At 39.3% G+C, this 22,048-nt stretch overlaps 2 protein-coding genes across 4 annotated transcripts; both read right to left on the reverse strand.

Moving 5' to 3' along the window:
- Window positions 1-9: 9 nt before the first annotated feature.
- Window positions 10-13,689, reverse strand: pir (pirin). Its single transcript, XM_027168681.2, has 9 exons — window positions 13,229-13,689; window positions 13,039-13,131; window positions 10,234-10,314; window positions 9,103-9,309; window positions 8,410-8,494; window positions 2,896-2,940; window positions 1,538-1,620; window positions 1,342-1,408; window positions 10-515 (listed from the first exon to the last, which is right to left on the reverse strand). Exons 1-9 carry the CDS (start codon window positions 13,322-13,324, stop codon window positions 397-399), a joined length of 876 nt encoding a protein of 291 aa, XP_027024482.1. The 5' UTR covers window positions 13,325-13,689; the 3' UTR covers window positions 10-396.
- Window positions 13,690-13,876: 187 nt separating this feature from the next.
- zgc:113276 (uncharacterized protein LOC553748 homolog) lies at window positions 13,877-21,823 on the reverse strand. 3 transcript variants are annotated; one of them, XM_027168680.2, is made up of 10 exons: window positions 21,696-21,823; window positions 21,220-21,391; window positions 20,396-20,568; window positions 19,496-19,711; window positions 18,856-19,150; window positions 18,614-18,747; window positions 16,607-16,846; window positions 15,904-16,068; window positions 14,892-14,981; window positions 13,877-14,791 (listed from the first exon to the last, which is right to left on the reverse strand). In XM_027168680.2, exons 2-10 carry the CDS (start codon window positions 21,389-21,391, stop codon window positions 14,621-14,623), a joined length of 1,656 nt encoding a protein of 551 aa, XP_027024481.2. In that variant the 5' UTR covers window positions 21,696-21,823; the 3' UTR covers window positions 13,877-14,620. The 3 variants fall into 3 exon arrangements, with proteins under 3 accessions (XP_027024481.2, XP_047674646.1, XP_047674652.1); XM_047818690.1 differs by having other exon boundaries at window positions 18,856-19,113; window positions 19,489-19,711; XM_047818696.1 differs by lacking the exon at window positions 16,607-16,846.
- Window positions 21,824-22,048: the final 225 nt, after the last annotated feature.

The raw sequence follows: 22,048 nt of genomic DNA on the forward strand, positions 1-22,048 counted from the left end.
GACGACAGCTGGAGGTGCTTTCAGTACTCTTTAATGGTTTGTAAAAATTCAAGCAATTTGTGTCTACACAGCTAGTGTAGACCCCAAACCTTCATTCTAAACACTTTTACATTTACAGAATTTGGCAAACACCCTTATCCAGAGCGACGTACATAAGTGCTTAAATCTCTAACACTGGATACATTAATTCTGGCTCACTGGGTTACATACTTAAGATACCAAAAGTTTAAAACATTGTTCAAAGTTACAATGAAAAAGTGTCAAAGGTTGTATTTTTATTATTATTATTATTTATTAGCACTTTTATAAATGCAGCTTTAAATTGTGTTATATTTGAAGCTAATAGTGCTTTTGCGGTAGTGTGTAAAAATTCAACACATCTTTTTACACCAATGTTTACATCAGTCCACGTATTTTGGATTGCCAGTGTTTTGCTCTCTCAAATCCATTTGTGCACGTTCGGTAGTCTGTAATGGCTTGCTCTATCTCCTCATCAGTGTTCATGACAAATGGGCCTATAAAGGAAAGGCACAGATACACAATATTACACATTTGTCTATTAACAGGGCCAACAACAGCACACTGTATTTGAAATATAATGACTAAGTTTACATTTCATTTTGTTGAACCATTCAGGAACCAACGCTATTTGTGTACAGCTCCTTTAGGGAATTTGGTGTGTTCATGTACATAGCTGTCAATCTTTTGTGAGCCATTACACATATTTAATGAATCCACAAAATTGGAATTGTTAATGAACAGTGTAGTTTTGCCTTTATTCTCTATTTCTTTTGTTCTCTATTCCTCTGAAAGACTTATCCCCTCTGTAGTGTCCTTAGCATGCTTTAATTATTCATGACGCAAATGTTTATTGTGGTCTTTCTGTTTGGTTGTGCCTTTTCTATGTCCGTGTATGTGTTGTTTTGTTTGTGTGACTCAGAGAGCGACGGGAAAGCCGGAGTTGAATTCCGAATTGAATTGTGTGTCCAAATTAAAACTGACTCCGATTTTAGCTTTTTAATGTCAACTCCTTTTGGTAAAATGTCGACTTTTTTGCTATTCACAGGTTCTGCAGGACATGAACTAAAAATGTAATGACACACAATGTAATCAACTATCGTTTATATAGAAAACATAACATAGAAACAATATGGTGTTAGAACGTTACAGCTACTGTTGGTGCTTAACAGGCACCCAATCAGTGCCTGATATCCTACACGTAGCAACACTGAACAAAAACTTTTCAATAACTGTTAAATTGATTAAGGTGATTTTGTGATTTGACAAATCCACAGCTTATATGTTTAATGGTTTATTGTTACTTTAATTAAAAGACTGTACCATGCTTCACCACATGTTCCTTGATAGGCTCTCCGGCAATCAGCACAAAGTGTGCGTTCTCAACAGCCTGGCAACAACATGAAAAAGACAAAGAAATAAATAAAACAAATCAGATGTAAAAAAAAAAAAAAATTATTATTTATGAACATGATGTGAACAACAGTGTAGACATAATGACATTTTATTGCATTTTTACCTTGTTTTCCACTTTGATACAGTCTCCACCCTCAAAAACCACAGTGTGGTGAGGTTCAATTTTCCTCTGATCATCTTGTGGCCCTAATAAACGTAAGAATAACATTGAAACAATGCATTTAAACAAACAGCTTTGTATTACATAACTCGTCTCCATTAACTGGCACTGATGACCAGCAATTTCTTCGGAAATGTGTCTTCCATGAACAACACTGTGAATTAGAAAAATGTCTGGGCTGGAAAAAAAATAGTGTGCCCTGTCCTCACTTTGATTCATGCCTTTGTTCATTTTTTAGATGCTGAACGGTTATACTGGATGCCTTTATCGAACACAGCTGCTCGACTTGTTTGCACTGAATGGGAATGTGGTGGTTTCGTGAAACAACCTCAAACCTCATGTCAAAGCAGTTTTTTTTTTCCCAGTCCAAATCTTCTGTTAACAATTATGTCAATTATACAGTCAACAATGTATACTCAAAGGACCAGACATATAATCTTATTTTTTATATCGGTCAAAGCTGACCTACCAGATTTGATAAGAATGGTATAAAACACTTGAAATGTGATATTTGTTATCAGATTGTTTTTAACTGGAAGACCTCCTGTGCTTGTCAGTGATCCAATAGAATGTTTTTATACTGTACTTTGTTTTTAAACCCAAGCTGATAATAGAAGCATAAACACGTCCTCACTGTAGTCAAAAACTGAGCTCGGGATACATTTAAACAAGATTCATCTCAGAGATTAAAATAATACAAGGTTTACAATTTTATTTCCCTATATAGATTTCAACTGTTATACATAAACCAGTACAACCAGTTCTTTCAACTAGTTGATTAAAGCCTGACAGTGAGATCGTTAGAATAAAAAATAGTTATTTTGGGACTAATGGAAATTGAACAATAAAGAAGAAATTCAGATATTCGTTATGCAATATATTAATGTGCTACAAACCCTGGCCTGAGCTCAAGTGAACAGTTGTTTTTACAAAAGTCTTCACACACTAGCCAGGTTGGAAAATTCATCAACTAATGACTAAATATCCGGCTGCAACCTGGAAATCATCAGAACCACCTCAATAAATCAACACTTCAAACAGTGCTATAGTAACTGTTCCTCAGGCCAGGGGTGTGCGCTGTTGCGGTTGGAGTGAGATCACAGAGGCAACCTCATGGGTCAGTGTCACATCCAAGACCGGGAGAGAAAGTGGAAATCGAGATGTACTCAAAACTCGAAGGGAAAACAAGAAGACCCTCATACCGGAATTGAGGGAGGAAAAAAAAAGCTTTGACTCTTTATATCAAGGATTTTGCACAAAAGCTTTTTTGTGTCTGCATGAAAAAGGAAGTTTGTACTTACCAGCATGCACAACTCCCGAGATTGTGTAGATAAAAGAGGTCCAGTCTATTCAGCAGAAAAAAAAACAAACATTCTTACTACATTTCATACATTATATAAATGATATGAATAAAAAAAAGACCTGTGGCTGGGGTCATGAGTGTGAATAAGTCAAGTCAAGTAGCTTTTATTGTCATTTTAAACTTATAACATATAGCTGTTGCAGTACACACTGAACTGAGACAACCTTTCTTCAGGACCATGGTGCTAAATAAAACATAGACAGAGCTAAGGACTTAGTAAGTAGTCTTAGCCACATAAAGTGCATCTGTGCAACCTGATGTAAACAGTGCAAGACAAAAAGACAGTACAGGACAAAAAACAGTGCAAACCAAAAAGTACAAGTCATTACACAAAAGACAATACACAGAAGAGAATACACAAAAACAGAGTCAACCAGTGTAAATACTGTATGTTCGAACAGTACTGCATGTGCAGAAATACTGGAATGAAAGTACAGTATTATAGCAGCAGTTACATGAGGTATTGTAAAGTATTGTGCAAAACAGCAATCAACTGAAATGTGAGACAGCATGTGCAAAGAGCAAAAACAGTGTGAAAACAGCATGTAAACAGTTTGATGGATATGTATATTGGAAGAGTGTGCATTTGGTGTAGGGTTGTGCAGTCCATACAGTTGAGTGTGCATGTGTGTGTTGTGCTCAGTACAGTTCAGTTCAGTTATTACGGAGTCTGATGCCTTGTGGAAAGAAACTGTTACACAGTCTGGTGGTGACGGCCCAAATGCTTCGGTACCTTTTTCCAGACAGCAGGAGGGTGAAGAGTGTGTGTGTGAGGGGTGTGTGGGGTCATCCACAATGCTGTTGACTTTGCGGATGCAGTGTGTGGTGTAAATGTCCATAATAGAGGGAGGAGAGACTCCAATGATATACTCAGCTGTCCTCACTATCCCCTGCAGGGTCTTGCGATCCGAGATGGTAATGCAGCTGCTCAGAATGTTCTCAATAGTCCCTCTGTAGAACTTAGTCAGGATGGGGGGAGGGAGATGGGCTTTTCTCAGCCTTCGTAAGAAGTAAGAGACGCTGTTGAGCTTTCTTGGTAATGGAGCTGGTGTTGAGTGACCAGGTGAAGTTCTCCGCTAGATGAACACCAAGAAATTTGGTGCTCTGTACGATCTCTACAGATGATGTTTAGCGGACAGTGGTCTCTCTGTGCTCTCCTGAAGTTAACAACCATCTCTTTAGTTTTATCAACATTCAGAGACAGGTTGGATCTACACCAGGCAGTTAGCTGTTGCACTTACTCTTTGTATGCTGACTCATCATTCTTGCTGAAGAGACCCACCATGGTCGTGTCATCGGCGAACTTAATGATATGGTTCGACCTGTGGATTGCTGCACAGGTCGAGTCAGCAAAGTGAACAGCAGTAAGCTAAGCATGCAGCCCTCCAGTGCTCAGTGTGGTGGTGCTGGAGATGCTGTTCACTCCCGATCCGGATGCACTCCCGATCCGGAGTGACTGAGGACTCCCAGTCAGGAAATTCAGGATCCAGTTGGAGAGGGAGGTGTTCAGTTCCAGCAGGCTCAGCTTCTCAAACAGGTGCTGAGGGATGATTGTGTTGAATGCTGAACTAAAGTCTATGAACAGCATTTGTATGTGAGTGTCTTTATTGTCCAGGTGGTTGAGGGCTAAATGAAGGGCTGTGGCAAAAGCATCGCCTGTGTAGCGGTTTGGACAATACACAAACTGTAGGGAGTCCAGTGAGGGTGGTAACTGTGTCTCGATGTGCCTCATGACGAGCTTCTCAAAGCACTTCATAATGATGGGTGTGAGTGCAGCATAACAGCAGTCATTGAGGCAGGACACTGTAGACTTCTTTGGGATGAGGACGATGGTGGTTGTCTTGATGCACCTAGGCACAACAGCGCTGCTCGGGGAAATTTTGAAGATGCCAGTGAAGCGGTTCTCTGCATTACCTGAGCACCCTGCCAGGAATGTTGTCTAGTCCAGCAGACTTCTGTGGGTTAACTCTGCATAGAGTTCACCTCACGTCGATGGTGGATAGACAGAGTACCTGATTGTTGGGGGGAAAGGATGGTCTTCCTTGCCACTACGTTGTTCTGCACCTCAAACCGAGCGTGGAATTCATTCAGCGAATCTGGGAGGGAGGCATCACTATTACAGGCAGGTGAAGCTGTCTTGTAGTTTGTGATTGCCTGTATGCCCTGCCACATGTGTCAGGTGTCTCTGCTGTCCTGGATGTGGCTGTGGATTGTCTGGGCATGTGAGCACTTTACTTTTCTGATGGCTCGGGATAGTTTGGCCCTTGCTGTCCTTAGTTTGGCCCTGTCCCGTTCTGAAGGAAAGGTCTCTAGCCTTCAGCAGCGCACACACTTTAGCAGTCATCCATGGCTTCTGGTTGGAGCTTGTGGTGATGTCTTGGAGACGATCCTGGACGGTGAAACTGGTCACTGATGCCATGTACTCCTCCAAGTTGACAGTCATTGTTGGTTGCAGCCTCCCTGAAATAGCATAACAGAGATGTAATCTGAGTAGCTGAGGTGGGGCCGGCGCTCCGCAGGATACGCGCCGGGAATATTTGTGTAAACAAGATCCAGCGTGTTTTCCCCTCTTGTTTCAAAGTCCACATACTGAAGGAATTTAGGGAGCACTGACTTGAGAATTGCATGATTGAAATCTCCAGTGATGATAAACAGTTCGTCGGGGTGAACATACTGCAGATCGCTAATAGCCCCATACTGTAGAGTTCACACAGAGCCTCTTTAGCATTAGCGCTGAGGAGTATGTACACTCCGACAATGAAAACCGGGGTGAATCCCCATGGTAAATAGAATGGCCTGCATCTAACGGTCACAAACTCCACTAGCGATGAACAGTGACTAGGAATAAGCAGAGTTCTTGCACCATTCCGTGTTTATGCAAACACACACACCATCGTGAGCCTTATCGCACAGAGCTGCATTTCTGTCTGCGCGAAACAAAGTGAGCCCATCTAGCTGAATGGCCCATCCAGAAATCTGTTACTGAGACTCGTCTCTGTGAAAAAGACGCAGCAGTTTCTAAACTCTCGCCGTGTAGTGCATTGGAGTCGGATGTAGTCCAGTTTATTGTACAGGGAGCAAACATTGGAAAGTAGAATGGACGGGAGAGCCGGCCAGCTAGGGTTTGTTTTTAGCCTAGCTCGGACACCCGCCCGTTTACCACACTTCTGCTTCCTTAAGCATCGCTTTAGGTGTCCTCTCCCGGTCCGAGAACCGGAGACACCGGAGGCAGGCAACACCGAGGACTGGAGGCCTGGTCTCTGCAGGAAGCCGAGGTCGCAAAGCCTTTCCAAAAACAACATCGTGCAGGTTGGTTGTTGCACGATTTCTGTATTGTAGTAACTTCTGGAGGTTGTATACATGAGCACCACTGTCTCTGGTGTCCATGTACTAGCAAAAGTTGGGCTAAAAAATTTAAATAGCACCATATTGTATTCGAGAGGCCTCTGCGCACTACTGCCACACCACCAACTATTATAACATATTAACATGAATGCAGCTCGCTCTGATGAATAATTGAAAAGCTTCTGAGGTCTATACTCTGTGTGCATGTGAGAAATTCATTTGCCACAAACACATGCATAACTTAACATGGACATATGGCTTATCTCATTAATGCATAGTCAAATCTTGAGCATGCTGGATGCCCTATGCACTTCTTCAAGGTTTAACTGTGCATGTGTGCTTAAAATTGACATGACATGAATACTTCTAATTGACATCATGAAAGCATGCTTGGAAGCTGTAAAATAGTTCTCTTTCTACATACTGTAATTGCCAGCTCTGTGTCTATTGTCTGAGGAATTATCCTGTAGGCTGTAGGTGTTAATAAGGGTAGTGACAGGGTAGTGAAAGCACAGCAACATTAACATGACAGAAGCTCGCAGGCAAATAAGTGAAAGTTTTCTGCGGTCGTTCTTTAAAGACTGAGACGCGTTAATTTCTGACATGGTCTTGCATATAGGTATAAAGTTCTTCTGAGGTCTCTTTGTGCAGACCAGCCAAATGTCCCCTTTGAAGGTCAAAGCAATCCTATCCAGGTGGTGGAACACACACTCACAAGTGGGTAAATTCACACACACAAAAACAATCACCGGCCACTTTATTAGCAACACTTATGCAGCTTTCCATTTAGCCAATCATGTGGCAGTAGCACAATCCATAAAACCATGCGGGTCAAGACCTTCAGGAAAATGTTTTCATCGAATATCACAATGAGGTATAATTGTGATCTCTGTGACTTGAACTGTTGCATGGTGGTTGGTAGCAGTTTTTACAGTTAATAAAGAATGATGTAAAAAAAAAAAACTGCAACATTTAATGAGCGACAGTACTCTGGGTGTCAACACCTTGTCAGTAAGAGAGGAAAGACATAGTAACTCAAATCACACTTTTTCACCATGGTAAGCTGAAAAGCATCTCAGTATTTACAGTACAAGCATCAAACCTTGAGGTAGATGGACTCCATTAGTAATAACAGTCCACATTGTGCACTCCTGAAAGCCAAAAACAGGAATTTGAGACTATTGTGAGCACAAACTCACTCTAACTCGAGAGTTTAAGATTATAAAAAGAACAGTGGTTTCATTGCATCCCCTCAGATTTCTTTTCTTGGACAGGAGTGGTACCTGATATGGGCACCAACAACAATATTAAAATCAGAGAGATTTTCTCCATTCTTTCATATCTGATCAACTAAATCTATTTACCTTTTGAAATCTATTGACATTTTACATCGTGTTACTGGCACGTGATTGTCTGAATGACTGCATGAATATCCAGGTGTTCCTAATAAAATGGACTGTGTGTGTTTGCATTTGTGTGTCGAGAATCTGTACATGAATCATTTACCAGATTTTCATGAACAGTCCCTTTAGAACGAGCTTTAGGTTGGAGAGTGAGTACGCTGGAACTTCCAAAGAAAAGAAAACAAAACCACAAAATAAGACAACCGCTCATTTCCCCTACATCTGTTTTTGTCTAAATGTAGATGTTGTCGTGCAGAACAGTAGTTTTTGGGAAGAAGGTCTGTGCAGACGTATAGCCAGTAAGCGAGCTCTCCTAAAGACTGGAAAACAGTCGCATAACTGAGACATAACTCAGAGTCATAACTGTAAGATGCATTATGAACCAATGGTCTCTGTTTGAGAAAATGCTGTTTAGAGAGCGTCCATGATATTGGACAGATGTTTATGTGGACTATTCACAGAGAAAGTTTAAGTGTATGAAGCATGTTGGACACCAGGGTTTATGTGGTTACGATGTTCATCAAGTACAAGAGTGAGTAAGACTAAGGCGTTTTGAGAGCTTCCTCGTGTCTACGTTTTCATCCCATTGCTCTGAATAGACATCTGTGAACAGCTGGACAGACCTGGATTTAGCACCAGGGCATGATGGGTATATTAGGCCACAGTTGCTATTCACTGAATTCCATTAATACACTGATTCTTACCCACAGGAATAGGCTGCACGTGTTTTGCCCCCTCACTGAGGTGGAAGTCGAGATAAATCGTTGGAGTTCTGGTGTAGATTTTTGACTAAGAATAAGAGAAAACAGTAAGATGTTATTCAACCGTAGAATAAGTCTAAAAAAAAATCATATCCATGGCCGGTCTCCAAGATCTATATAATGCACTGTTTTATTGTTCTTGTATGTAAACTTTATATAAAACATTTTTTAAAATTACTTGGATTTTATTCCAAATTCTATTCATTTTCATGCCATACAAATTCTTTTCATGCTCTCTGAGACTGAAGATTTAAAACTATGTGCTTTTTTTTTTTTAACAGATATGATAACAGAGTAGAAGACTAACAGTCAGCGTCTGGTTTCAGGCAACACTTGGCTGCTAATTTAGCTTGAGTCCTGGGTCACTTGCACTCGTGTCTGCCCAGAGGGAATTTACATTTATATAAAAAAACTTTTTTCCACCTCCCCTAAAATCCATTCCAGATTTCCTGCTTTTGTCTGATAAAAACGAAGGGCTGGCTGCTGACATCCTTACGTCTGCGATTTCTAGTTAAACCTAATGAAAATGAGACATTATTGAGATTGCGCTTTTCATCCTGACCCTACATTAGGGCTAGCAAGTAGTCACATAGTTCAAGGGACAAAACAGTTATTTTTTTCTTATCTTATCTTCACCTTCACCCCGAGGGCTTCTCCAGAAATCACGGCGACAGTCACGCCGTCTTTGCTAGGCTTGGGAACCTCTCTGCTCTTCAGTTCCTGGTACTGAGGCTCCACCATTTTATCTGCTTTTTTAAGGTTCACCCAAAGCTGAAGGCCCTGCATAGGTTCATCTGATAGAGGCATCTCTGCGTGAACCACACCTCGTCCTGCAGTCATCCACTGCCACCAAACACACACACAAAAAGAAAACAACTTTCTTGATGTTGAAAATGAAAATGATTCATCTTTCTGGTTCATTCCTGAATTGGTTTAGGATGAACTTTGTTTCATTTGACCAGGTCCCAAAAAAACAACCCGTTTCTTACGGTATACCACAAAGTTCTGTACTGCAGCCAGTTCTTTTCTGTTTAATGCTAGAGTAAAGCTCCAAAGTGAGTGATTTTGTCTAATGATCACACAGAAAATAAATTATACTGAACGATAAAAAGCAGTGGTTAAATATTAATTTAGCGGCACATAATGTTACAATATGAAATAAATAGTGTGACCAAAAGTCCTAGGAGTGCTATTACTCTTAAAGTTATCTCCAATAAAAGGCTGTCTGCTTTGACCTTTTTGTTCCTATGAAGCAGAGAATGCAATCTTTATGCCAAACAAAGTGCGGGAAACTTGATTCGCTGTTAAACAAACTGCCTCTCTGATATTCTCTTATGTTTTCATTATGGAAATTTCCATCCTTGCTTTCAGATGTAAAGTTTTACTCTGTGGTTTGACTTGTGGTCAGCAGCTTTCAGAACTCTCTGGTCGTGCAACTGGCTCGAGTGCTGCTGCTAAGCTGATGAATGAGTACATTGGCCTCTGTGAGCTATAGATACTTCACAAGTCTATTTCCTCACTAATCCCTGAAACAGAAAGACAGCTTTACAACAATAGAATTATGGGAGTTGCTCCACAGGGTCTGATCTCAGTGTACGTGTCAGTGGTTTCACTGACAATATTTTATAGAAATCAGACTTTTATTAATAAACATTTTATTTTATTTCCATTTTACACACTAGAACTAGCACGACTAAACTGTGCTCCAGATTTTAGATCTATTGACGACTGTGTAGATCTTAAACCAGGTCCTGTTGTGTGGTCTACCTGCAGATCCCCAGCCTCCAGTTTTCCAGAATGTCCACAAAAATCCTCATGAGCTGATGCACCACTTAGAAGGTATGTTACCTGTAGAGAAAATAAATGCAGGTCAACTAAAACAGAATCTGAATTGCTCACAAGGAGGGAAAAATGTTCTGTTGTTGAGCTTCTAAATAAAGGGGCTTGTGCTATAAATACTGGAAATTGAGAATAAACATGACTTAAACATGACTTAATTTCTTGTTTCCCGAAAAGCAGAGTTTTTTCCATAATTAAGATTGAGCACGGATCAATCTATGATATCAAGAAACGTAAACTTTGTTAAATAAAGAAATAATAGGGAAATAAAATATAAAGCCTGTGTCAGGAAGAAATCAGTGAAACCTGTGGGAGGCAGGAACAAAGATCAAGGTCTCTTCCCCTTGGACGCCTGCTGGCCGAAAAGGTTCAGCCTGTGATCTCTGAACACAGCTGTGAGTTAGTCTTCCTGTGTCTGCTCTGCTCGTGAGAAAACACACCTGTTCTACTGAGGCATTATGGGAATATTGCCAAATAACTGGCTTATCGAGCCTCAAAGTATTAAGCTTGTCCTCCTGAAAGCTTTTTGCAGAACCCTAAAAACTACTCTCATTTACAAAACTAAAAACTATGTCAAAGACCCTTAAAAAATTTTTTGCAAAATTTAGAACAAACAAAACCTCACAGATTAAGAGATGTAAAAAAAAATGAATAAAATTATATCGGAAAACTATTTCAGAACCATTAATCTTAGCATTCCAAGCACCCTTTATTGTTATAGGTTCCTAATCTTATGGGAGGAAGGGAGAAGGTGACTGCACCTGATGGCCTTCTGACAAAAGCCAACAAGGAACAGTTTCTCTCTTGATTTCATGTCCAGCACCAAGACATCAGCAAGACTAGATTTCACTTGACTAAAACTTGTTCATCTTTGAGCTCTTATTCGGATCAAATAAGCTGTCTAACATGACACTTTATGATGTGTGCAAGCAGGCTCAACTCAACACGAAACTGAGCATCTGGACTTTATTATCTCTAGGAAATTTAGTTGCTGAAGCAGTCTAGCAGATGGGGTACACACTTTCATGACAGCAGTATTCTCTAGGCTAGTGAGTCGGTTCTTCTTTCAGCAGGATAATGCTCCCAGACTCGCTGACAGAAACTTTTCAGGTCTGAGGAACATGAATTTAATTTGACTTGGCCTCTAAATTCCTCAGATCTGTATCTGATCAAGTGTCAGTGGGATGTGATGGACAAACAAGACTGTTCCATGGAAGCTCCAACTCACAACTTACTGTACAGGACATAAAGGATCTGCTGGTGCCAGATGCCACAGCATACATAAAAATATCAGGCAGGTGCTTTTAACATTAAGGCTAATCTTTGTATAATGAAGAGACCTGATTCCTTTGGTTTACTGAATATCTGTACATTCTATCTTGCGGATATTTAAATACTAGAATTAGACAGAAGGAGCATCCCAATGAGAACCAATAAAACAGCTACAAACGAAACTAGTTAAAAAAAAAAAACTCAGTGCATGTTGGTTATGCGTATAAATATTAATATAATAAAATTATTACAAAATGATAATAAACTCAGTCAGATGATGCACTTGATTCCTGCTTGGTCTGAGATTTTGGCACCAAAACCTTCATACCAGCCATAGTCTATAATAATTACAGTACAAGCCACAACATGGAAGATGGAAGGCTTGCTGCACTCAGTCTTACCAGAAACCGTATAAGGTGAGTGAGGCCTTAAACATGTGTAGAAAATGATATCGGTGTTGTGCTGTCTGGCAAATCTAAAATACAAAAAACATCCTATTGTTGCATTCCTTTCACTGGAAATGCTGCATCCGATTTAAAACACAGACGCCTTATGAAGCCAGACACAGCGTCCCTCACAATGCACCAGGAAGACGTGTTTCAAGACTGTTGAGGTGGTCTAACGGTTGTCTGAACAGCTCAGTCAACTAAAGATCTACTGCTTCACCAAACAATTGAACTTAAATCGATTTTAAAACCCCTGGTCTTGTTATGCTGTACCAACTCCACAGCAGGGTTTTAGCCGGTAGTTGTTAAAAATTGTTAAAAAAAAAATGAACAGAAAAAGAGTACAAGATAGAATGAAAATAACAAGGGGGTATAAATAAAACCTTTGGAGAATTGAAAACTTTATTAGGGTGAGAAAAGGAAAAGAGGAATGATTCATCTTATTGTGGATACTGTTTAATACATTATAGGTTTTTAGTGGTTAGACATTGCCACTTGCCAAATATTTTTTTTCCCAAGTGATAGATGATGCTGATACACCTGTAGCAGTTACCATGTTGTTATCTTGTCCTCGTGCTGTGGCACCACATTGCAGATATGCCTGATAAAGTGGCCATTTAGGGTGTTTTCACATGTAGAATAGGAACCTTTAGCATTGATGAGATGTTATATACTAATTATTGTTTCTGTCACTCAAAGAGTACTAATATTACTGCAGCCTGTAGCAAAATTGGTGGTACTGCACTGACTTTATTAGTTTACTGTTGGCCTTACTGTGAGTTTTCACGACCTCACGGAAAGAAATTTAACTCTCAAGTCTGAGGCGCACAAAAATGATGAGTCATGGATCTGAGACCACTTTAAAAAACACCCTAATAAAACGTTGTGTAAGACTGACCTCTAGTGGCCAAACAAAGACGCGCACGCTGTGTCAATGCTGAGTCACGGTGAGAAATTAAAAACTCCACCTCTTGGTTGTTTTTAACATGTTAAAACGAATAGAATATTGCGTTACTGTCTCAAAGCCTCGGTGAGGATGATCAGGAAAACCAGCAGGCTTCCTCACACAGAACTCATCCAACATCAGAAACGGATCCAGGTTACTTAGCTAAGAAGAGCACACACAAATCATTTTAGTTTTACACACTAAATATCATCATGGTTTTAAATGATCACTTACTTCACTGAAGTCTGAATAAACCTACTTCATTTCTCCCGATGCTTCTGCGCACTCTTGCTCCGACTCCCTCCGACTGCTCGACACTTAAAACAACTTTACTCACTTTTCTTGGTTTCGTCATGTTTAATCCGTTGTCTTTCTAAAATACGTTCAACAACCCTGTGCCGAATGACGCAATGCTCCAAATTCTGTGCCAATCAGCTGTAATAGCATCAAGTGCTCCAGCGATGGAACCTGTAATCACAGGTGTGACGATCTAACAGGTGCTAAGATTCGACTCAGAGTCGATTCCACACCTTGATACTGTACTGACTCTTTTGACAGCTTATAGAATGCTCGTATTGGAAACGTTTCACTCCAAATTTAAACAAATTTAAAAAATATTGTACTGCTGTAGTCGTAAGGTATCTTAAGGCTATATACTTGAAGGAGCTATGGTAATAAATTGTGTTTGGAACTGGAAACCGCACAATTATGTCTAACAGCCAGCCATATTGTTTACATTCCACAGATAAGTCTCTGTTTTTGCACATGCGTACACCGGATAGGCTGCTGAAAGCGTCACGTGAGAAGCATTCCTTAAATAGATATAACATATTTCCGGTTTTTCAACCATATTATTGATTTGGAATTTGATTCAAAAGAAGCCCAAACTCTTGAGAAAATTTTAGTGGTAGTTTAGTTAAACAGTTATTGATAAAAATATAATCTGTAGTTATGAAACCAACCATAAAACTTTCTGAAGCTGGGAAAATTCATATCATATATTTGTTTATGACATTTGTATTATTATTATTATTATTATTATTATTATTATTATTATTATTGTGTTATATGTAAGGCCTTTGATTTGCCTATACCATGAAATACTATACACAGGGAGTTCTTATGCTTTATTAAGTAATGCACAGCATTGCTTCTTGTTATCATGCATTTAATACTTCAATAGATAATCCTTTATCCCTTTGACCACCAGGTGTCACTAGTGGACAATGTGTTTAAATGAACCTTTTTCTGATGCATTTAAGAGGCTTTGCTATCATTACACACAGCTTGATATGTATTTGCGTAACTTTAAGCATTGTGATGCTGCGATATGAGTGGCTCAAAGTTAATTCCATTATGTTCAATACTAGTTTAACTAGTACACTACATCTGTCTGGAAGGCGAGTCAATGCAGGATGCTACTATAAGACAAGGACTGAACAAACTTATTAATTGCATGTACATACCATCGAAATATGAATATTGGCACAGTGTCCAAGCATGGCCATGGTACATAATTCTGGCCAGATATTACAATCATGTACAGTGCAAACTTGCCTTGAATTTTTTTTTTTCTTCTTTTTTTTTTTTTAACTTGCCTTGAAATGAAATGCCAGCATGTTTTCTAGTGCAAAAACATGTGAAAGAAGCATCATAGCCACATAAGGCCATGCATGTGGGAAATGTACTCCTCAGTTTGTGTCTTTTCAACTTTGTTGTTTTCTGTGTTCTTTTTTTTCCTGCTATGTTCATCTATGATATCCTTGGCAATGCGGAAAGCTGCTGCCTGACCCCCTGCAAGGTTCACAGCATGGGGACCGACCTGGCCAAATAAAATATTGAAGTAATAAAACATAAATATTTTCTTCAAGATCAGCATGACAAGTTTTCAAAGAGGAAAATATTGCCACACTATCTATTACCTGAAGTGCTGCATATTGCCCCATCAAGTAAACTGGACATGCAGGAGCCCACTGGAGAGTCTCTGAGATACATGGCCATCCTTCAAGCACCTGCAAAACAAACAGGACCATTAACTTCAGTAGGACACAGTCATAATATATTACTACTCAAAAGCCCTTGGTTACAGGAGAGAGTTATGTCTAAAGCGAGTTGGTTCAGTTTTATTGAACTTAGAAGAGAACTTTATTGAGTTAGAAGAAAACCTCTAATTATTTTTTCTCAAAGCTAAATGGTAACAAATACATTTATAGAAAAACAAAATATAAATACTGATTAAGAATGCGGGTAGAGAAATTAAGCAAAGTACCACAAAATTGAAGGCAGTCTAGTCAAATTCTTGTTCTAATTCCAAGTCAGTGCTTCAATTGTGAGATCTTTAAAATAAACTTTGTAGGAAATCTAACAAAAATTTTGATAGAAAAGTAAAGCAGAATACTACAAACTCTGGTACTTTAGAGACAAAGAAACCACTATATCAGAAGAGCTGATGGGAAAGAACATATATTTCATATATACAGTATTTGCCAGTAATTGTAAATTATGGAAGTGAATCTGCTGTGGCACATCATTTCAAATATTGATGTATAGTGGGGAAAACAATGAAACAACAACAATTTGAAAACAACTGACGACTGATAAAAAGATACAGAAAGCATGACTCAGGTTCATGTTGTAATGGAAGACTGATGGTATTAACTGTAATCATGTAACAAATGATTAGCAGAATATTTAAATGGAAGTTGTTGTTTACCTGTTAGCTAACCTAATAATGTTACTATTGTGGCTCCAATGCAATGGTCATGATGCAAATTTCTAAAGTGGAATTGAATACACAGAAAAACTAAGGCTTTAAACAAAACTTTCTTGAGTGGCCTACAATGCTGTCTGTTCTGTGTGTAAAGATTGGTTCTTTTGTCAGCAATTACAGAGAAAAAAAACTTTTTTAGTAGCCTAAGTTAAAGTATGGTTAACCTGAACTGGGAAATGCTTCTTGATGTCTGAGAGTAAGGGGTCTTGATTAACATCTAGCTTGCAGCCAGTTGCAAGCCAAATCCTGTCACCAGTCCATTTTTCACCATTATCATCCAGGAAAACCTTCCACTTCTGAGTTTCATAGCACCAAACTGCTTCAGTCACCTACACACAGAAATTCAAAAATGTTCTGCTGATAAAAAATGATAACAAAGCTCAGCAGTATTCCTCGTATTAGGCAATATAATTGTTTTCCATCTAGCTATTCATACCACTTTCAGTATAAAATACAGGGTCACAGGAAACCAGTTCCTATTCCAAAGTACTTGGGCACAAAGCAGAAATGGGGTGCCAACTTTTTGCAGATAACCCATCACATTCACCCATTTCAACAATTTAGAAATTCCAATCATCCTTTAACACAGTTGTAGAACAATTTAAACATAGGACAATTTGAAGATTATGCTTTCTAGACTGTTTGGAATAGTGGAGGAAACCAGAGTTCCCAAAGTACCTCTAATCCACAAGGTGCAAGGCAAATGTACTAACCAATAAGGTGCCTTACCCCAAAAAATGTTTTCAAGTTTTGTCAATAATTGCTTTGTAATAGGAAGGTGGGCAAGTCAGATATTTAACTAATCTAAGGCTTAAATAAATGAAAACAATAAGCATTAAAAACAGCAAATGGGGTAAATGGGGATACCTGGCAATACGCCTTGACAAGCAGCTGCCCTGACTGAATGAAAGGCTGCAGCTGTGCATAAGCCTCTGGAGTCACAGCTCCCCCTTTACGTGCCTGTTTAATCATTGCTAGCCTCCTGTGTAGGCTCCTTTCTCCATAGAACTGCCGCAGGTAGGCCAGGCCATCCAGCTTGATGCCATGCTCAATGTGTGAGTAACGGCCAATCAGACTCTCTACATCTCCAACATCGAACTGCTTAAGCTGCATTGACAGATAATGGTGTATTATCAGTACCTTTTATGAAACATTGAAAGTACACTCACAAGTTTCTATAATAGGAATACATGTACTCCTCAGTTTAATTACCCAATCAGCCAGTCAGGTGACAGTAGCAGAGTCCATACAGATACTTGTCAAGGGCTTCAGTTTACATTCTTTAGAGCTAGGGTGTATCTTATTTGCAGAGGGCCAGAGTAAGTGCTGGTTTCATTGCAATCATGCAGGACCCATACCTGATTTCACCTGTTTCAGTAGACTCGGGTGAGTAATCAGTAGACTCAGATGAGGTTCCTGCTTGGTTAAAATAAAAAACAGCACACACACCAGGACTTTCCGGATAAGATTGGACACCTCTGCTCTAGAGTTTACACAGAGTTGTGCAAACAAATGAGCTAGTTCCACAGTGCTTGCTGATGAGGAAGGTCATAAAAGAAAGGCGAGAGGCCGGATTGAGCTATAGAAACACTTTACATCCATGATAACCAGAAAATCATCTCAGAAGGCATAATGTGTCACAGAAACAGATGGGCTACAATAGCAGGAAACCACAGTGGTTTTTACTCTTTCAGCCAAGTTGAGGAACTGAGGCCATGCTGGGAATGGGCTCATTGAAACTGGTTAGCTAAAGATTAGGAAAACATCATCTGGTCTTTTGGTGATATTTACGTATCATAGATCTATGTATCTGGGGTTTCGTGTTTTTTGTTTAGTAGGGTCTAGCCCATTGTATTTAAGGGAAACCAGTCTGCTTAGCACCTGACACCCCCACACCAAATTCCCCCAAGAATAAATTGTGCAAAAAAATGAGAAATGATTAAGTATGTTGTCTTTAACACAATATTGGACCTTTTCACTATGTATGCATAACATGCCCTGAGAATTCACATGTGAAGATAACGTACTGGCATTGACATTTGGGTGAAAACACTGCATTTAGCTAATTAACAAACCTTGACAAAACAGAAATTATTTATATTCCAGGAAGCTAGAAATTTCCCTTGCTTGCACAGCATTGCTGGCATTTGTATCTACTATGTGTAACAACAGGATTGAGAATAGCCAGCCAAGCAAAAATATGTAAAGCAGACCTGTGGTTATAATATGATTCCTGAATTAGGTCTAAAGGTTAACACAAAACTAACAGCATACTTACAAATTGCACAAGCAAGGCAGATGTGTATACAGATGTTGCCAATATTGACAAATTGCAACACTTACTAACTTGAAGCAACTAAAATTGGTTATGTGGTGTGAAGGATTCTATTCTATTCTATTACTAATGGATAGCTAAATGCCCATAGTGTCCTTACAGCCTAACCCTTTTTAGACTATGATGGGCTGGAAGTAAGCACAAAATGGAACCTGTGGTCCTAATTCTCCACATTCACTGCTCTGTCCCAGCTCATTAGTAGATGGTAGTAATGATAGTGGTGGATATTTACATGTTGCTCTATCAAAACATTTCTGAGGTCTGTGATTGGTTGTATATCCTTTTCACCAATCACATACCTCAGAAATTTTGTCATAGAGCATCATGTAAATATCCACCACTATCATTACTACCATCTCCACATTCACTGCTCTGTCCCAGCTCAGTAGTAGATGGTAGTAATGATAGTGGTGGATATTTACAGGTTGCTCTATGACAAAATTTCTGAGGTCTGTGATTGGTGAAAAGGATATATCATGAAAATTGGTTTGCTCGTTTACAGTATATTAAACATCTTCCTGTAGCTCTAGTCAGATTACCTGTACATGTTTCCGCAAGACCCAGGTCACTTCATTTGCACCTTGTTGCAGAGCCATGGAGATAATGTGGGCACTGCTCAGACCTCCACCAATCACCATGACCCTCTGGTTCCTGTGGCATACAGCAGGTGGACCTGGGATAGTACAGAATTGAATCCAAAATTATACAGAATGGCACTTTATACAGTCACAAAGGAAATGGTGATGGCAAGTAAATGAGGAAATGTTGAAACCAGGCTTACCTGTAAAGCGACTGCCTTCAGATTTATGTTGAGCGAGGTGGTGCATCAGTTCCACTGTGTGCTGCAACCTCTCTTCAGGGTAGCTCTCTGTGATTGCTCTTACCCATGGAGGGATATTTGCCATCTGTTCTCTGGTGGGTCCTGTGGCTAACACCACTCTTTTGGCCTCAAGAGTGTCCCCGGTGTCCAGAGTCACTTGAAAGAATTCTACCTTCTTTTCTTTTCCAGAAAGTAATGGAGTAATTCTGTCCACAGTGCCTTTGATAAGGACATGGTCCAGGTTGTAACGGCACACCTGTTTGAGGTAGTTCTGTACAATGTTTCACTGGATAACCTTAAAGAATTGCTAGATGCTGCCATGTGCAGAACTAGTATTCTAATACAAGCTTAGCCATATTAAAATGTCAACTGATGCCATAGAAACTTTCTTCCAGATGCAATGGTACTTCCCAGCAATATTTGATTAATTGTTTAAACATTATGGTTTAATTCCATGCTTTATGTGTACTTTTATAAGTCATTAGTCATTCAGCAAAGTTAGTGAAACCATATATCTCCCTATGCCACACATGTCTGTTTAGTATCATACTGTAAGTACATCCATGGTTTTGATCCATGCTACAGTACACTGACCCCAGACCTGATCCTTGAAGAAGTCCACACTGAGCTGAGTCCCCGGCAAACTAAAATATAAGTTTTTCTGCAGGCCTTTAGCAGCACTGAGAAGCTTGCTGTTTTGCTTTCCAAGGCGTCCATCATTAAAGAATGCATTCTTGTCCTGAATGTAGACCTTCTCAGGGAGCGAGTGAAGTTCAGCTAGACGATCCTCTGCCAGCACAAACTCTTGTAAGGCTTTCTGGGATTAGCAAAAATAATATTTTTAGGATTTTTAATTTTAAAGCAAGTCAAGTCATGTCAAGAAGATTTTATTGTCACTTCAAGAATATATAGCTGTTGCAGTACACAGTGAAATGAGACAACGTTTCTCCAGGATCATAGTGCTACATAAAACAAAGACAGGGCTAAGGACAAAGTAGTCCTAGCCACATAAAAGTGCAACTGTGCATCCTGGTGCAAACAGTGCAGGACAAGACAAACGAGACAGACAAGACATTCTAATGTATATAATTGTGCAAAAACAGTAAACAACTGAAATATTTTACAGTATGTGCAAAACGACCGAAATGTTGGACAGTTTGTGCAAAGAGCAAAAAAGTGTGCAAACCAGAACTGACATTTCGAATTAAAATTTCATTTGTTACATACATAACCATACACAGTATGACATGTAGCGAAATGCTTGTACAACTGTCTTCCCATCAGGATTTAAATTGTAGCACAGAGTTACAGAAATGTATTAAGGGAAGTAAATAAAATAAATAAAGTAACTAAAGTAACTAAAATTATATAATTATTACACAAGCGAGTTATATGTATCAAGATGGCACCGTTGAGACTGGTTGCCTTCACGACTGTGCTGACATTTAGAACTTAGTTTCTATTGCATTTAACCAGTCAGATGATTCACTTTGTTTTTTACCTTATTAAGAGGGTTAGTGTGCACCAGCATGTGTGAGCGAAGGTGAGGGATGTTGAGTGTTGTGAACTGGCTCTCCCACAGGGAAGCCCATTCTCCATAAGAATCCACCACCTTGAAAATCAAAGGAGGACATGCTGGACATTTTGGGTCTTTGTGTAGTTCAGACAGTGTATCTGTGGAAACACAAGGTTTTGTTAACACAGAAGTGTCACTCTCTCACATGGTGAGGTTTTCAGGAATCTCTTTGGAGTACTGATCAGCCATAACATTAAAACCACCTGACTAACATTGGTAGGTCCTCCTACTGCCACTGAAACATTTCTGATATGATGTAGGCTGTGAGTCTCTATGTGTTCTGCCACCTTGTAATCAGAGCTAGCTTTGTCTTTTTCATCAATTTATGTTAAAGTAGCTCTTATGTTAGATCAGACCAGAAAGGCTTTCTTTCATTTTGTTTGCATGTCTGGGCCTTGAATGCCCATAACCCTGATGCCAGTTCACCAGTTTTCCTTCCCTGAACCAGTTTTTGAGGATATGAACCACTGCATACTAGAAACACTTCATAAGATATGCTGTTTTAGAGATGCTCTGATCCAGTCTAGTCATCACAATTTGGCCAATGATCAATGTCGATCATATCCCCAATACGTCAGCTTCGACCTGTGTTAACTTGCTGCGTAATATATTCCACCCACTGACAGGTGTCACTGTAAAAAGATAATCAATGTAATTTACTTCAGCCCTCAGTGCGTTTAATGTTGTGATTGATCCCTGAATAAACAAATGCATTATATCGATATAAAAGTGTTTAGTATTAAACATGCCAACAGATCTATTCTTGCTCTTGGTCTGTCCAGTCTTGGGATTTGTCTTGCTCAGCTGTACCCCCTGGAGGATTTCTGGACTGGAGGTGTTGACATGTTGATTGGGGTTCATAAGCAGGGTAGCCAATATGAGAGCATGAGGTCCTGCTCCAACTATCAGCACATCCAACATCTCAGAAAGACAGACAGAGACATACTGTATATACAGAGAATGACCTAGAATGTAAGGTACTTTTTTAATTAGAAAATAACAATGTAAAATATTCCAATGACTCTATTTTAAATTAGGAATCATATACAAGAGAATATCCATGCAATTTTAAGTAAATTAGCTGTTACCGCTAGCCAGCTGTGCAGCCAGAGAAAATGCATCTACACCTTCTAACTAGTCAAATCAGAAAATTCAGCACTACTGTGGTATTAAATAGTATAAACTGAACCGTCATGAGTGAAATGAATTAGTAGGAGGAATCTACCTGATGAAGCGTTTTCAAGGTCAGAAACAGACAAACAGTGAGAAAGAAAAACAGAGAGAGCTGCTGTGCAAAGTAAAGTTTGCAGACAGTCTGTGTGAGACTCCTGTAACTTTAGCCGTTGTTTCTTTAGATAAACTGGACTCTGATTGGTTTTAAGTGTTGAGTGGCAGTAGTAAAAATAACTGTGCCATACAACAGAGAGTCAAAAAATGGCAGACACAATTTGCTGTTAACTGTTAACTAACCAGAGGTCCAAGACTATTTTATTTTGTATTTAAGAATATGTAAAAAAAAAATAATAATAATAATAATTGCCTAGCACATGTTTGTTACAAAACTAAAAGATCATACTG

This window comes from Tachysurus fulvidraco, chromosome 1 (genome assembly GCF_022655615.1).
Source record: "Tachysurus fulvidraco isolate hzauxx_2018 chromosome 1, HZAU_PFXX_2.0, whole genome shotgun sequence".
Classification (NCBI taxonomy): domain Eukaryota; kingdom Metazoa; phylum Chordata; class Actinopteri; order Siluriformes; family Bagridae; genus Tachysurus; species Tachysurus fulvidraco.

Excerpts from the sequence above, each read along its gene's own strand:
- pir (XM_027168681.2), bottom strand. The coding sequence starts at position 13,324 with ATGACGAAACCAAGAAAAGTGAGTAAAGTTGTTTTAAGTGTCGAGCAG. Across the intron at positions 8,495-9,102 it reads GAGAAGCCCTCGGGGTGAAG|TCAAAAATCTACACCAGAAC; the intron begins GTGAAGATAAGA and ends TCTTATTCTTAG. Across the intron at positions 1,621-2,895 it reads CTCGGGAGTTGTGCATGCTG|GGCCACAAGATGATCAGAGG; the intron begins GTAAGTACAAAC and ends TACGTTTATTAG.
- zgc:113276 (XM_027168680.2), bottom strand. The coding sequence starts at position 21,391 with ATGTTGGATGTGCTGATAGTTGGAGCAGGACCTCATGCTCTCATATTG. Across the intron at positions 16,847-18,613 it reads TCTTGCGGAAACATGTACAG|CTTAAGCAGTTCGATGTTGG; the intron begins GTAATCTGACTA and ends CTGTCAATGCAG. Across the intron at positions 14,982-15,903 it reads AGAAGCATTTCCCAGTTCAG|GTGCTTGAAGGATGGCCATG; the intron begins GTTAACCATACT and ends TTTGTTTTGCAG.